At 46.7% G+C, this 14,860-nt stretch overlaps 1 protein-coding gene across 1 annotated transcript in view; it reads right to left on the minus strand.

Moving 5' to 3' along the window:
* The window catches only part of NBAS (NBAS subunit of NRZ tethering complex), a 269,976-nt gene that overhangs the window by 49,051 nt on the left and 206,065 nt on the right, over nucleotides 1-14,860 (minus strand). Inside the window, exons 42-43 of the mRNA XM_060188412.1 lie at nucleotides 6,199-6,417; nucleotides 285-487 (exon numbers count right to left, since the gene is read on the minus strand). Coding sequence (XP_060044395.1) covers nucleotides 285-487; nucleotides 6,199-6,417 — 422 coding nt within the window. The remainder of the gene's footprint in view (nucleotides 1-284; nucleotides 488-6,198; nucleotides 6,418-14,860) is intronic.

Genomic DNA, 14,860 nt, shown 5'->3' on the forward strand with positions numbered 1-14,860 from the left:
AAATAATTTAAAAATATATGTATATATATTTATATAAAAAAAAAAACAGACGTTAACTGGTTTCCGGACATAGTACAGGTAACACCAGTGAGGAAACGCCTTAAGTTCTCTCCATTCGCAGGGTCTCCAGCATGTAAGGAACGGAATAATAGTCCTCCTTCTTGTGAAAGACTTCACTTTTAAAAGGCCTGATGGAGCGCCGTCATCATTACAACCCAGAAATAAGCACTCTCACTGTCGGCCAGCATGACGTCACTATCTCTCAGCGACTGGCGATGACTTACCTCAACACAGAGATTATCTGCATGACCGCGCTCAGCACCACGTCCTTGGGAGAAATGCCCAGAGGGCCCACGGCCACCTCCAGCAGCTGCTGGATCATCCTGAGAGGCTGGCCGTCCAAGCACATGGCCACGGCCTGCTCACGAAGCTTCTCCTTTTCTGATCGGGACAGATCGTATAGGGTACCGTATCTCTGCAGCATCTCCTGCAACGACCAGACAGTCAACAGCTCAATAGCCGATAAACATAATAAAGATGACAGTCTGCATGTGAGGATCTTCAGACGGAACATCACGTGGCGGGGACGGAGGGCTTGGGCTCCAGTTCCCCCCGTTCTTGAGTTCAGATCCTTCCTTATCATTGGTTGGTTAGTCGTTCTTTTAAGATCTCAAATTTCAGTGTCTTTAAAATGAGGACGGGGGTCCTTAGATCTTGGGAGAGACAGAGGGCTTGTGAATATATTAAACAGAAGTCAGTCCTTGAGCACAGAATCAGGCACAGAGCAACGCTAAGTGCAACTTCCTCTTTGCAGCTGGCGACTGTCACCAGCTGAGCTTCAACTGTGAGAGCAAGCCCAAGGAAGATGCATGAGTATCTTACTGAGCGTTTGTAACAAAGTCTTATTTCAATCTACTTTACCAAAAAGGAACTCAGAGGCCAAATAAGTAATAAGCCTATAACCACAGCTAGTCAAGAATGGAGTTGTGGTTAGAATCCAAAGTCAACAATATCTATACCCCTTTCCCATATTAGGGAGCTATTCTCTTCCCTGATACAGCTTCCTGGCCCTTTTTCCAGCCATGACACCATCTCCCCAGACAATAACTTGAGTCCACCTGCATATCAGATGTCAGGCTCAGGAAAAAAACAAAACAAAACAACTAGTATAGTCATGGACCCTTTGGAATAGAAAATAGGCCTACTAGCTATCTACAAAAAGGAGCCCCCAAATCGTCATCTGCAATATTCCAGCCTTTACGTTCATGATTGTTGGGGTATTGTACAGATGTGGTCGAACACTGGCAGGGCCCACAAACCACTATATTTCCATGCAAGTATTATTTACAGATCTCCACCACGTCATCCCCTCAGGGTACTGCTAATTCAGTGAAAAGCATTGCAACCGTTGCTAAGGACGCTTCCACCTTCCCAGCATGCCCTTTGCCTCTCTCCACCCCCTTTCCTAGCCAATCCCGTCCTGATTTGCCACTTCTGGAATGCTCCCATAAACGCCATTCATATTTCTGCATTCACTCTCTTTACTCTTCTCTCTTCTGCAACCAGACCTGGAGAAGGGCTGTTGGGCATAGTGGGAGGCGGCCATTTTGCTAGCTCCATGTGGCCTAAACCACTGTGCTCACTTGCACCCAACTCTGGGGTGCCCGTGTGAATAAAGATTTGTATTCCCGCTCCGCCACAAATTCCTGGTCTCTTTTCTCTCTCCCCAGTGATGCAACCCGACACATGATTAGTCAACAATTTGTTTAGCTTTATATGGTAACTCTTTTTTCAGCCACCAGGTTCCCGATACTACCGTGATGCCAACCGGACTTCCCTGGACAGACGACCCCACCAATGTGTCCTGGAGTCCCACTTCCCCAGAGCCCCACCCCACTAGGGAAAGACAGAGACAGGCTGGGAGTATGGATCCACCTGTCAATGCCCATGTTCAACGAGGAAGCAGTTACAGAAGCTGAACTTTCTACCTTCTGCCCCCCAGAATGACCCTGGGTCCATACTCCCAGCAGGATAAAGAATAGGAAAGTTGTCAGGGAAGGGGATGGGATATGGAGTTCTGGTGGTGGGAATTGTGCGGAGTTGTACCCCTCTTCCCCTCTGGAAAAATCCTATGGTTTTTTCCAGTGTTTCCTTTTTATAAATAAAAATTTTAAAAAAGAATCTGAAGTTACTTTCCCTCTATGTTAAGTCACAGTTCTGGTGTCTCTTCAATATATCAGTGAAAATGACCAGGACAGCAAGTAATCTAGGAACTGGGACACTAACGATTGCTTTTCATGACACTAAATATGGCCACTCAGGGTGGGTGGGTCAGAGGAAGAGTCTGTCCCTTGATACGTGAAGCCTTGGGTTTGACAGCTGTACATTACACAATGGCAGAGAGGTACTGGAATGCCTGTCTCTCTTAGCAAAAGCATTTGAAAAAAGCTTCCAGTATGGTCATTTCATACTGAGAACACTTTCCAGGTTCTTTGTCACTTTCCAAGTGACCCTAAAAGCACGACCCTTGTCCTTCGCTGCAATCCGCGGTGTGTGGATCCGTGCAGGATCCGTACGTGAGTGGACACGCCACCCAGGGTCTGACTGGCGGCACCCAGCGGGCTCACACAGCCTTCTGGAGCCTTCAAGTCACAGCCCAGTTGAAACTCACTGCTTTTTCTGTTAATAACCCCCACGGTCACATATACCAAGGCTGCTTGGCTCAAGGAGAGTAGTCACAATTTTGTACATTGCAGTAAATATGTTCAGTTTAAAAAATAATGAGAGGGCAGTGATGCACCTGGTTAATTAATTGCACACGTTACAGTGCGCAAGGACCTGGGTTCAAGCCCACAGTCCCCACCTGCAGGGGGCGAAGCTTCACGAGTGGTGAAGCAGGGCTGCAGGATTCTCTCTGTCTCTCTCCCTCTCTATCTATCGCCCCCTCCTTTCTCAATTTCTGTCTCTATCCAATAATAAATAAATAAAAATATTTGAAAAATAAGTAAGACAAGCTTTTTAAAATGTCTGTACTAATAACTATAAGTAACTTATTGGAAAAATTCAGAGTTTACCCTAGTTCTTCTAGTAATGGATTATAGCATTACAAATGTCAGGAGGATAAAATCAAGATTGGTAAAGCCGATTTGTTCCCTGCAAAGGCGTCTGTATGTATTGTTCTAAATTTATTCAATTATCTGTTAGAAAAGCTAGTGGGTGGCGGAAAATACCAAATGAAATAAAGGTGCTATCAGACACTCTTCCCATTATCTCCTCCAAAAAGAGTTTGCACCCATGTGTCTCATATAAATCGGGTAGTTTCTCAGGTCTCACTATGTGCGTGCGCTTAACCCAGTGTGCTACCGTCCGGCCCCCAGTTTCTCTTGGCTCTCCTCAGACTTCCTCTACACTGGTTTATATATATATTATAAGCCAAGAATAAAATTCAATACATACATAAGGTCTCAGAGAACACAAGTGGGTCAGGTGGTGGCACTCTGGGTTGAGACACGTTACTAAATCGCAAGGACCTGGGTTCGGAGCCCTGGCCCCCCTCTCCGAGGGGGAAACTTCATAAGTGATGGAGCAGGGCTGCAGGTGTGTGTGTCTCTCTCCTACTCTCTCTCCCCCCTTCCATCTCCATCTCAGTTTCTCTCTGCCTCTATCCAGTACATCAATAAAGAAAAGAAAGCTGGGGAGGAGGTCAGCAGATACCTGTAGGCTCATCTGGCCACGGCATGCCAAGGGCGACTGTACTGCTATTCACACAATATTGCCCTCACTTCTCTGGAGACTATTAACAGAAATCTGTCAATCTTCCAACTGTGGAGCCAAAGCTCCTACAACCACAACATGGGCACAAGCTCTAAAGACACAGGGGGCTTTGGTTTCCACCGTGATCCTGTAATACTGGTCCTCCAAGCCCAGCACTGCCCTCCCATGTCACAAGACTTGACCCCTTCCTTCCTTCCTTCCTTCCTTCCTTCCTTCCTTCCTTCCTTCCTTCCTTCCTTCCTTCCTACCTACCTACCTACCTACCTACCTAAAATTTCTTTATTGGGGCATTAATGGTCTACAGTCGACAGTCAAATACAGTAGTGTGTACATGAGTAACATCTCCCAGTTCTCTGCACAACAACACAACCCCCACTAGGTCCTCTGCCGTCCTGTTCCAGGACCTGAACCCTCCCCACCCCCGTCCCCCACCCCAGAGTCTTTCCCTTTGGTCAACACACCAGCTCCAGTCCAAGTTCTGCTTAGTGTTTTCCCTTCTGATCTTGTTTTTCAACTTCTGCCTGTGAGTGAGGTACTCCCATCTTCACCCTTCTCTTTCTGGCTTCTCTCACTCTGCAAGCTCCATCCAAATGGGCTGAAGGGAGCCAGGCGCACATGTACAAGCAGGGCTGGAAACAGGGAAGTCACCATTTTTAATAGCTGAGTATATTCCCTTGTGTGTACAGACCACAACGGACGCAGCCAGAGAGTGATTTCTTGAGACACAAAGAGGGTGTCCACTGGAAAGCAGCTCAGAACCACGTTACCAAAGATGATGTGAATAATACAGCTCTAGGCTGGGCTGCGGCGCACCTGGCTGAGTGCTCACGGCACGATGCACAGAGACCTGGGGACCTACGGGGGAAGCTCCTTGAGCACTGAAGCAGGCCTGCAGGTGTCTCTTTCTCTGCCTCTATCTCCATCTCCCCTTTCAATTCCTATCGTATCACATAAAATATAATCAATAAAAACTAAAGATAATAGTTACATTAAAAGCGAGCAATATACAAATGAGATGAGGGGCACACATTTACGAAAAGGAAGGAAAAGAAACTGGGGGAGCAGATGTAGCTGATTATTTCTGAAAATGGGGAATGTGGGCGGGTGGGGGGAGGAGGCTATTCAGCTGAACGGAACCCCTGACGCTTCCAGAAGCAGAAGACGTTCCTCACCCTCTGTGACCACCCACCCCCACCCCACCCCTTCTGGGTCCAGTTAGCTGACCCCGATCCCCAGGCTGACAGAAGGAAAAATGGAAATCTGCCCGACAGAAGTGGAAACCGAGATATAGAGCAGGTCCCGCGAGACAGAGCACAGGTTCACAAAATATATACCTGAAAGCAGAAGTCCACAACAGTCTGCAATGAGGACCCCCAACTCTTCATCTGCACTAGTCCAGCATTTAGGTCCATGATTACTCAACAATTTGTTTGGCTTTGTATGTTAACTCTCTTTTCAGCCACCAGGTTCCAGATGCCAGCATGATGCCGACCAGACTTCCCTGGACAGACAACCCCACCAATGTGTCCTGGAGCTCCGCTTCCCCAGAGCCCTACCCCACTAGGAAAAGAGAGAGACAGGCTGGGAGTATGGATCCACCTGTCAACACCCATGTTCAGCAGGGAAGCAGTTACAGAAGCCAGACCTTCCACCTTCTGCATCCCACAATGACCCTGGGTCCATACTCCCAGAGGGATAAAGATTAGGGAAGCTATCAGGGAAGGGGATGGGATACGGGGTTCTGGTGGTGGGAATTGTGTGGAATTTTTCCGTTTATCCTGTAGTCTTGTCAATATTTCTATTTTATAAATAAAAAAGATGATCATGATTAGTCAACAACTTGCTTGGATTTATATGTTAACTCTCTTTTCAGCCAATAGGTTCCAGATGCTAGCATGATGCCGAACAGACTTCCCTGGACAGAAGACCCCACCAATGTGTCCTGGGGCCCCGATTCCCCAGAATCCCATCCTACTAGGGAAAGAGAGGGACAGGCTGGGAGTATGGATCCACCTGTCAAGACCCATGTTCAGTTGGGGAAGCAATTACAGAAGCCAGACCTTCCACCTTCTGCATCCCACAATGACCTTGAGTCCATACTCCCAGAGGGATAGAGAATAGGAAAGCTATCAGGGGAGGGGATGGGATACAGAGTTCTGGTGGTGGGAATTGTGTGGAGTTATACCCCTCTTATCCTATGATTTTGTTAATGTCACCTTTTTTAATAAATAAAAAAAATTAAACAAAAAAAAAAAAAGAAGTGAGAACGGAATTGTCCTTCAGGCGACAATGAAGAGCTCAAAATAATGACTGCCCTTCCGAGGGCATCTGCAAGACTGAAGACCCTGTCAGAGCTGCGAGCACAGCCTGCAACATGCGATGTCCTCTGAGTGAGTGAGCGCCTCCAAGTTTCCGCTTCATTACCTGCTCGCTGTTCTTCAGAGAGACGATGAAGCCGTGGCTGAGGGTCTCCAGGTGAGCGCGGGACTTCTCCAGGTGGCTCAGAACATCCGCGTAGGTGACCTCAGGATCGCCGGCTGCTTGAGCGTCTTCTTCTGAGGTTCGTTTCCTGGGTTTCTCAATAAAACGTTTGACCGTCTGAATGGCCTTTCCGGTCATCTCTTTACGTGCTTCTAGAGGCAGCTGTAAAAAAAGAGTAAAAGAAAGAAATGCAGTGAACAGAAGTGAGTCAGATCAGCCCTATGGGGTCTATTTAATTAGGTCTGAGTGAAGTGTGAGAAGTGAACCTTTGATATATACGACTTGAACAAGCTGTGTTTTTTTTTTCTTTCTTTCTTTCAGGAACACAGCACAAGATAGGACCCATTTCCATTATTTTTGATAAAAGGAGAGAGAGAGGGAGGGAGGAGAGAGAAAGAGATCATAGCATTGAAGCTTCTTTCCTGTGACTGAGAAATGCAAGATGCAGGTGGCCTCATGGCTACTCGCTACTTCCCTTTGAACTTGGCAGAGATTTCACGGGTGGTCTTCCCTGATCACGCTTCAGAAGGTGGCATTTCTGGACCGGGAGGGGGCGCGGTAAGCAAAGTGCTGAACTTTCAGGCATCAGGTCCCGAGTTTGATCCCCAGCATCTCACGGGCCAGAGGAATGAATGCTCTGGTTCTCTCTTTCTCCCATCACTTCTCTCTGTCTCTCTTTGTCTCTCTCTATCTCTCTTTCTCATAAATAAACAACATAAAGAACTTAAAAGTCAATACTCCCTCCAACTCCCATAAGACTCATTTTAATCCTGCATTGGTTGTCCTTCAAAACTTAGAGCTTTGACTCCCTTTCCTTCTTTCTCTGTCTCCTCATCCTCTCTCAATTTCTCTCTGCCCTATCTAATAAAAATAATGAGAAAGGAAAAAAATGGCTGCCAGGAACAGTGAATTTGTAGTGTCGGCACCAAGCCTCAGTGATAAATAACCCTGGAGGCAACGACAACCAAACAATATGTATCCCCGTCCCCACCTGCAGGGGGAGAAGAGGTGATGTAGTTCTCTCTCTCTCTCTCTCTCGCTCTCTAGCTCTCTCTCTCTCCCTGCCTTCTCAATCTCTATCATATAGAGGAAAAAAGAAACAGTGGCTGTCAAAAATAGTAGATTCTTCTTGTAGGTACCAAGCTCCAGCTCCAATCCCGGTGGCAATTATAAGGAAAAATAAATAAATAAATAACCTGCCTGAAAAAGTTCAAATCTGTCAGAAGAGTTTTCTGTTTACTCCCACCACCCACCAAAACTTCCGTCAGACAGGCCTGGGGTGGGGGTGGGGGTGTCAGCAGACACCTTATCCGTCTCTTAGAGGAAGGGTGGTTATGGTCTTTGAGAAGCAAAACTGTCTCCTCAAGAACCTGGAAGTCAACTCTGTGAAAGCCAAACAAACACCTGAATTTATCCAGGAGACAAGCCTTGGTCCTAACCACTGTGGAGGGTCAGGGCCTAAGCAGTGAGTGACTTGTCGCTAATGAAACAAACTTCAGGATGAAGAGGTGAGAAGTTCACTTCTTGTCCAGATAAATACGCCTTAGTACACCCAGATGACCACTTCGCCAGGGTCAGTGCCTTATGCTTAGCACAAGTGCGCTCGCCCCCCCTTCTCTCTCTCTCACACACACACACACACACACACACACACACACACAATTTAGAAAGTCTACAGCGTGTCCTCCCTATAAGGCAGCCATGGCAGGGACAGCCCCACTCTCTGCAGGGAGGCTGGGTCAGCCCGCTCTGCCCCTCAAGGAAGACGGGTCCTGAAATGAGCGCAGCCTAGAATGTTCCCAGCTGTGACCAGGGACTGTGAGCGCAGACTGACAGGGGACTCAGAGGCCACACAGGCTCCTGTGAAAAATGTGAATAGATCCTGAATGGGTCCTGGATCAGGTGGATGGGGTAAACAGTTCATTTTATTTATAGATTCCCTCAAGATTAGGAGCTACTCCCTGCTCATAGCCAACTTTCTAGCCCTTTTCTCTGACACCATCTTCACAGACAATGTTTTTGTCCAATTCCATCTTAGCTATCAAGCTCAAGCAAAAACTACAATAGTCAGAGACCCCTAGGAACATGATTAAAATAGACTTCCTAGCTTCCTTCCACCCTAAGATTCCCTATTTCCACCTGCTCTGCTCCTACTTTTTGGTTCCTGCTCATTAATCAATTTGTCCCGCTTTCTATTTTACCACTTTTTCAGCTACCAAGTTGCAGATGCTACTATGATTCCATCCTGACTTCCCTGGGCAGACGACCTCACCCATGTGTCCTGAAATCTCCTCTCTCCAGAGCCCTGCCCCACTAGGGGAAGACAGAAACAGGCTGGGTCCATGTCCAATGTCCGCGTCCAGCGGAGAAACAATCACAGAAGCCAGAACTCCCACCTTCTGCTCCCCATAAAGAGTTTTGTGGAATTCTGGTCCATACTCCCAACAAGGCAGAAATGTTAGGGGAATATCACCAGAGGGCTCTGAACTCCAACTCCATCAGGACCCAGAGAGAGAACAGGAGAAATGGAGGGACATTAAGAAATAGTAGTAGGTGTAGATGTGACTTGGAAAGGACGAGAAGGCAGGAGCATGGAAGAAACTGGGAAAAGATATTCACATACAGACAGGTAGTTGTAGAAATGATTAGCTCCTATCGTGACCTTGGGAGAACTGCTGCAGCTTCCAATGAAAGGGATGGGGGCACAGGACTCCGGCGGTGGGAATGGTGCAGAATTAAATCCTGTTATCTTATAATTTTGTAAATTAATATTAAATCACTAATAAACCTTAAGAAATAATAAAGTCTTTCTGTTCTTCTTTCTCAACTTCTGTTTATGAGTGCTATCATCCCATACTCGTCTTTGCCTTTCTGACTTAGCTCACTAAGTCAGAAAGGGAAAGTCAAAGCAGGAGTTGACTGCAGTTGGAGTAGGGCGCCAAGGAGAAAACCCTGGGGGGAGGGTGAGGTGGATGTTCAGCTTCATATGGGGTGTGGGGGTGCGGTGGGATGAGACACAGTCTTTTGATGGTGGCAATGGTGTTTATGTACACTCCTATCAATTTGCAGTCATATAAATCACTATCTAATTAATATGAGAGGGGAAAAACTGATTGACTATCTCAAACTTAAAAAAGTATATATATATAAAATAAAATAAAACCTCCAGCCTTTTGCTTTGGTGAAGCCAAGTCAGCATATGGAAGTTCCTCCCAGTACAGTAGTTGTAACTTTAAAAAAAGGGGGGGGAAGCCAGGGGGTTGGGTGGTAGCACATGGCACAGAGTGCCAGGACCAGCGTAAGGATCCTGGTTCGAGTGTCTGGCTCCCCACCTGCAGGGGAGACGCTTCACAAGCGGTGAAGCAGGTCTGCAGGTGTCTGTCTTTCTCTCCCCCTCTCTGTCTTCCCTTCCTCTCTCTCCATTTCTCTCTGTCCTATCCAACAACAATGACATTGATAACAACAATAACAGTAACAACCACAATAAGGGCAACAACATGGGAGAAACAGCCTCCAGGAGCAGTGGATTCGTGGCGCTGGAGCAATAACCATGGAGGCAAAAAAAAAAAAAAGTCTTTACGATCCTTAACTAGCATCTGATTTTCTTTCTCTTCGGAAAAAGAAACAGAATAGAAGTACTCTGAGAAAAAGAAAGGCTGAGCCTCCCTGCTGGTGAACACTTGCCTGCTGAGCTGTTTCCTAGAAAATCCGGCGCTGGATATCAAATCGCTACACTGACCTATCACCCAGGAACTGCTCCCTCATCGCTTTACTTAATACTGGGGGCCAGCCCCCCACTGCCCCCCTTTACTCTGGTGATAAAAGCACGTGGGCCTGAAGTGCAGTGGTCTGCTGCCCGACTTCTCTGAACTCACGTGTCTGAGCCTCCAGAGGCGATGGCACTAGTAGGTGCGGCCTCTGGCGGGCACGTCAAGTCAGGAAGGGGACTTAGCACCCTGAGTCCGGCTCAGGGATGGGCAGTGGTACCAGCCCGGATACATGAGATCCTGGAGCACTTTCTGTTCTGCTGAGTCCAGCGTGTACATGGAGAGAAGCGTGCACAGGGCGGGAGGAGGCCTTCCGCCTGAGTTCAGGCATGTCAGCCAGAAAGGCTTTCTGTGTCTTAAACTGCGGCCACCGGGACCGTTAACGGTCCACCTCTCTTGTTTCTAAGCTACTCCTCCGAGGCATTTTGTTCAGAAAGTCCACGTGAACTAAGGCGTCCGGCATGTACGAGGATAACTGGGCTGTGTGCAGTTACTGGATACGTGAGCAAAAAGGGGCGAAGTCTACTGGTTCTCCCGAGAGGGGAGCCTCAGAATGCGGCATGGAAACCGCTGAGGAGCTACTTCAGAAGACCAATCGCCTGAGTCCCAGTGAGCCTTACTTACTGACTCCCCCTGTAGGGCTGAAGGCAGCGCCAGCGTTCACTGAAAGGAGCCCGTATTTTGCCACCCTTCTAGCTCGTTCACTCACTGTGCTCCGCAGAGACTTGGATTCCAAGGAACCCAGCTGGTGAGCGGGTGGGCGGCGGTAGGTCCGGGACACGGCTGGACATGGCTCCAAGGGCTGGAGGCTAAGAGACGGTGAAAGTCACTGTCTACACAGGTTGGGGGTGGAGAGTGTCGAAAAGAGATTCCTTTAGATTTAGATGGCAAATGCAAAGGCGCCAAAAAGGCATCAGTCTGCTGCCTCGTGTGAGAATCTGAAACAGACATCTGCAGCTGGGTGTCTGTAGTTAATTCAATATTCTTTTGTCGGGAACCCACAGCAAGGAACGCAGGCTCTATCTGAGCTCGCCGCCATAACAAATACCTACCATCCCAAGGCAGCACTGCACACAGTCCCAGAAACAGAAGAGCCACGCAGCCTGCAGCCCACCAGGCGGAGAGACGCTCTACAGTTTTGTCTGGTCTACAGTCTAACGTCTGTTTGTTTCTCCTCTCTCTCTCCCTTTCTTTCTTTCTTTCTTCCTTCCTTTCTCCCCCCCTCTCTCTCTTTCTCTCTCTCTCTCTCCCTCCCTTTCTTTCTTTTTTTTTTTTTTTTTTTTTTTTTAAGATTTCATGTATTTATTCATGAAGAAGAGAAAGAACCAGACACCACTCTGGTACATATGCCGCCGGCGATTGAACTCAGGACCTCAAGCTTAAGCGTCCAGTGCTACACATCCACTGTACCAACTCCCAGACCGCGAGTTGTATGTTCTAAAGGAGACAGTTTACAAGGACGGTATGTGGTACAATTTCCGTTGGCATAATTTCTCTTAATTTTAATTTTTAAGCATTCTCACTGCTATAGTAGGTCTATCTATCTATCTATCTATCTATCTCTATATCTCTCTTCTAACCAAAGCACTTATCAGCTGTGGCTTATGGTGGTGCTGGGGATTGAACCTGGGACTTTGAAGCCTCAGGCATGAGAGTCTCTTTGCAGAACCACTGGGGTGTCTACCCTCCACCCGATTTGTTTCTTTTCAATGCTGGTTGTAACATTTAATCACAGGGCCCACGAGTAGCTAAACTCATAGTTCATAGTTTGTAAAACACCTGCCAGTGTGAGCCAAAGATGGCATACAGAGGCCCACCAGGAGGTACAGAATCATCTACGTTGTCTTCAACCGACTTTATTTTAAAAAGCATCGTCAAACAACTGCGGGGAAACCTAGGATCATCAGATAACAAGAAGAATACAGAAGTGGGATAAGGGCAAGAGACTGGCCCACTTAATAATGGCTCATTTGGTCATTATCACAACACCTCATCATCTGGGGCCCTAGATAGAGAATCCTTGGATTCCCATACACATATGACAGGCCTTGACTTCCATTGGGTCCCTCTCTCCACCACCACTGGTCACTTCCATAACAAACAGCATCTTGTTGGCCCTCCAAGGAGGGCTGGAATCAGAGCCAGACACAGAGCAAGGCATGCACTCTATCCCGGAACTATATTTCAGTCCTGAATTTGTTTCGTTCAAGTGTGTGTGTGTGTGTGTGTGTGTGTGTGTGCACACGCGTGTGCGTGTCAGGGCAAAGAGACATTGAGAGAGTAAGGGGAGCTAGAAAGGATAAGAGACAGAGACACCTGAGCACTTGTTCACTGCTTCAAAAGTTTCCCCCACCCCTGTAGCTGGGGACGGGGGCTTGAACCTGGGTCCTTGTGAATAGTGGCCTGTGCTTTCAACCAGTTGCACCACCACCCAGTCCCCTTCAGAATTTCTGCTTCAAGCTTGTAAGGAGCTCTCCCACTACCTGACTGGGTGTGATTTAGGGACCAATGAGGCTAAATTACTTCTAACAAAGTAACTTCCCAACAAACAATCTTATGACAAAGATAACACCATAGACATCAAAGAAAAGAGACAGACAGACAGAAAATGGTTCCTTCATGATATTGATAACACCTATCTGGTTTGGGTATCACAGGCCTATAAATGGAGATTTTTTTAAATGAACACTGTCAATGAATTATTTTAGATTTTGATAACACCAATATATGCACAACAGTAATTAAAGTTCACGAGTGATTGTAATGACATCTCCTCTCTCTCTAGCATCTTTCAAGGCCTCAACAGGTCTGGTGGGTCAGGCTGGAATCTGCTGACACCAGGTGGCCAGTTGAATAAGATGACACTTGGGGCTTTCTCCAAAGCTCTTCGTAAAGATGCATCCTGAAGGAAGCGGCCATGCCAGCGTGCAGTACTGACCAGGCTCTCATGCACTTTGCTGGTGGTTTTGCTCAGTGCTGTACTTAACAGCAATACTACAAGTGCCTGGGACGGGCCTCTCCCTGCCTCCAGGAGCTGGCTCCCCTCCTTCCTCCCTCATTACCAGCGAGATCTGGCAGGACTCTAGCAACATGAATACTGGTTTAAAAAATATGGCTAAAGGGATTAGGCAGATTAAGCAGATTAAGTTTAAGGACCAGCATAAGGATCTCGGTTAGAGCCCCCTTCTGCCCATCTGCAGAGAAGTCACTTCACAGGCGGTGAAGCAGGTCTGCAGGTATCTCTCTTTCTGTCCCCCTCTCTGTCTTCCCCTCCTCTCTCCATTTCCCTGTTCTGTCCAACAATGACGATATCAACAACAACAGCAATAATAACTACAACAACAATAAAAAGAGGGGCAACAAAAGGGAAAATAAATAAAATAAATTTATATGGCTAATTTGCTGTCCTGACATCCCTGGGCAGAAGACCTCACCAATGTGTCCTAGAACCTTCCCTGCCCAGAGCCCTGCCTCACTAGGGAAAGACAGAAACAGGCTGGAGGTGTGGATTCACCTGCCAACACCCATGTCCAGTGGAAAAGCAATTACAGAAGCCACAACTCCCACTTTCTACACCCCATAAGAATCTTTGGTTCATACTCGCAGAGGGATAAAGAATCAGGAAGCTTTGGGGGCTGGGTGGTGGTACACTGGGTTAAGCACACATAGTATGAAGTGCAAGGACCCATGCAAGGATCCTGTGTCTCTTTGCATAACCGCTATGTCTCTTTGCATAACCACTGAGTCTCTTTACATAACCACTGTGCAATCTCTCCCCCACCCCATTTTATCTCTTGGTGAGGAATGAGTGATTAAGTTAAAAAACCTACTTATAGGTAAAAAGCCCTCAGGCTACCATAGCCTATAGGGAAGAGAAAGGACAAAAGATGCTTTAACAGCCACTGTCCTTCAACTCAGGGATTGAGATATCACTGAAATAACTATTAATTTCCTTAACTGTGAACTCTTTAAGTACCTTACTTAGATACAAGTCAATTCAGGCAAGAGTGATCAATGGACTGAAAAGTACTGAGAGAGGGACCTCGTAACACACTGTAATAATGGTTAAACTAAGGAGAAACATTGGCAAAATGAACTAAGACAAAAGTCCAGCTAAAAGCCCCCCAAAGGTAGAAGCACAGAAGAATGAAATCAACATCCAAATGCTAATTGAGGAATTAGTCACAGGAGTGAGGAAAGAGTTTGAAAGACTTGTCCTCAGAAATGCAGAAACAACAAACGAGTCTCTGAAAGAAAGCAATAACTACCTCAAGGTAATTAGAAAGCTGAAAGCTGAAGTAGCGGAGCTAAGAGCACAACTAGCTGAACAAGTATCAGAACAGGGTAAGAAAACAGATGAGCTACAGAAAACAGCAGAGGGGAGAGAGAATAGAGTAAATGAGGCTGAAGACAGAATTAGCAAGACTGAGGACAAATTAGAGAAAACTAAGAAAAAAGTAAGAGATCTCAAAAAGAGATTGATTAAGAGATACTGAAAACATCAACAGAGACATATGGAATGACTTCAAAAGAAATAATATACGCATTATTGGCTTACCAGAGGAAGAAAGAGAGGGAGGGGAAGAAAACATTCTTCAGGAAATAATAGCTGAGAACTTCTCTAGTCTATATTACATCAAAGAAGACATAAAGGCTCAAGAAGCCCAGAGGGTCCCAAACAGAATTAACCCAGACTTAAAGACACCAAGACACATCACATTGAGAATGGAAAGGAATAAAGATAAAGAAAGGATCCTGAAGGCTGCAAGAGAAAAACAAAGAGTCACCTACAGAGGAAAGCCCATAAGATTAGCAGCAGACTTCTCCACACAAACACT

This window comes from Erinaceus europaeus, chromosome 3, assembly GCF_950295315.1.
Source record: "Erinaceus europaeus chromosome 3, mEriEur2.1, whole genome shotgun sequence".
NCBI classification, from domain to species: Eukaryota; Metazoa; Chordata; class Mammalia; order Eulipotyphla; family Erinaceidae; genus Erinaceus; species Erinaceus europaeus.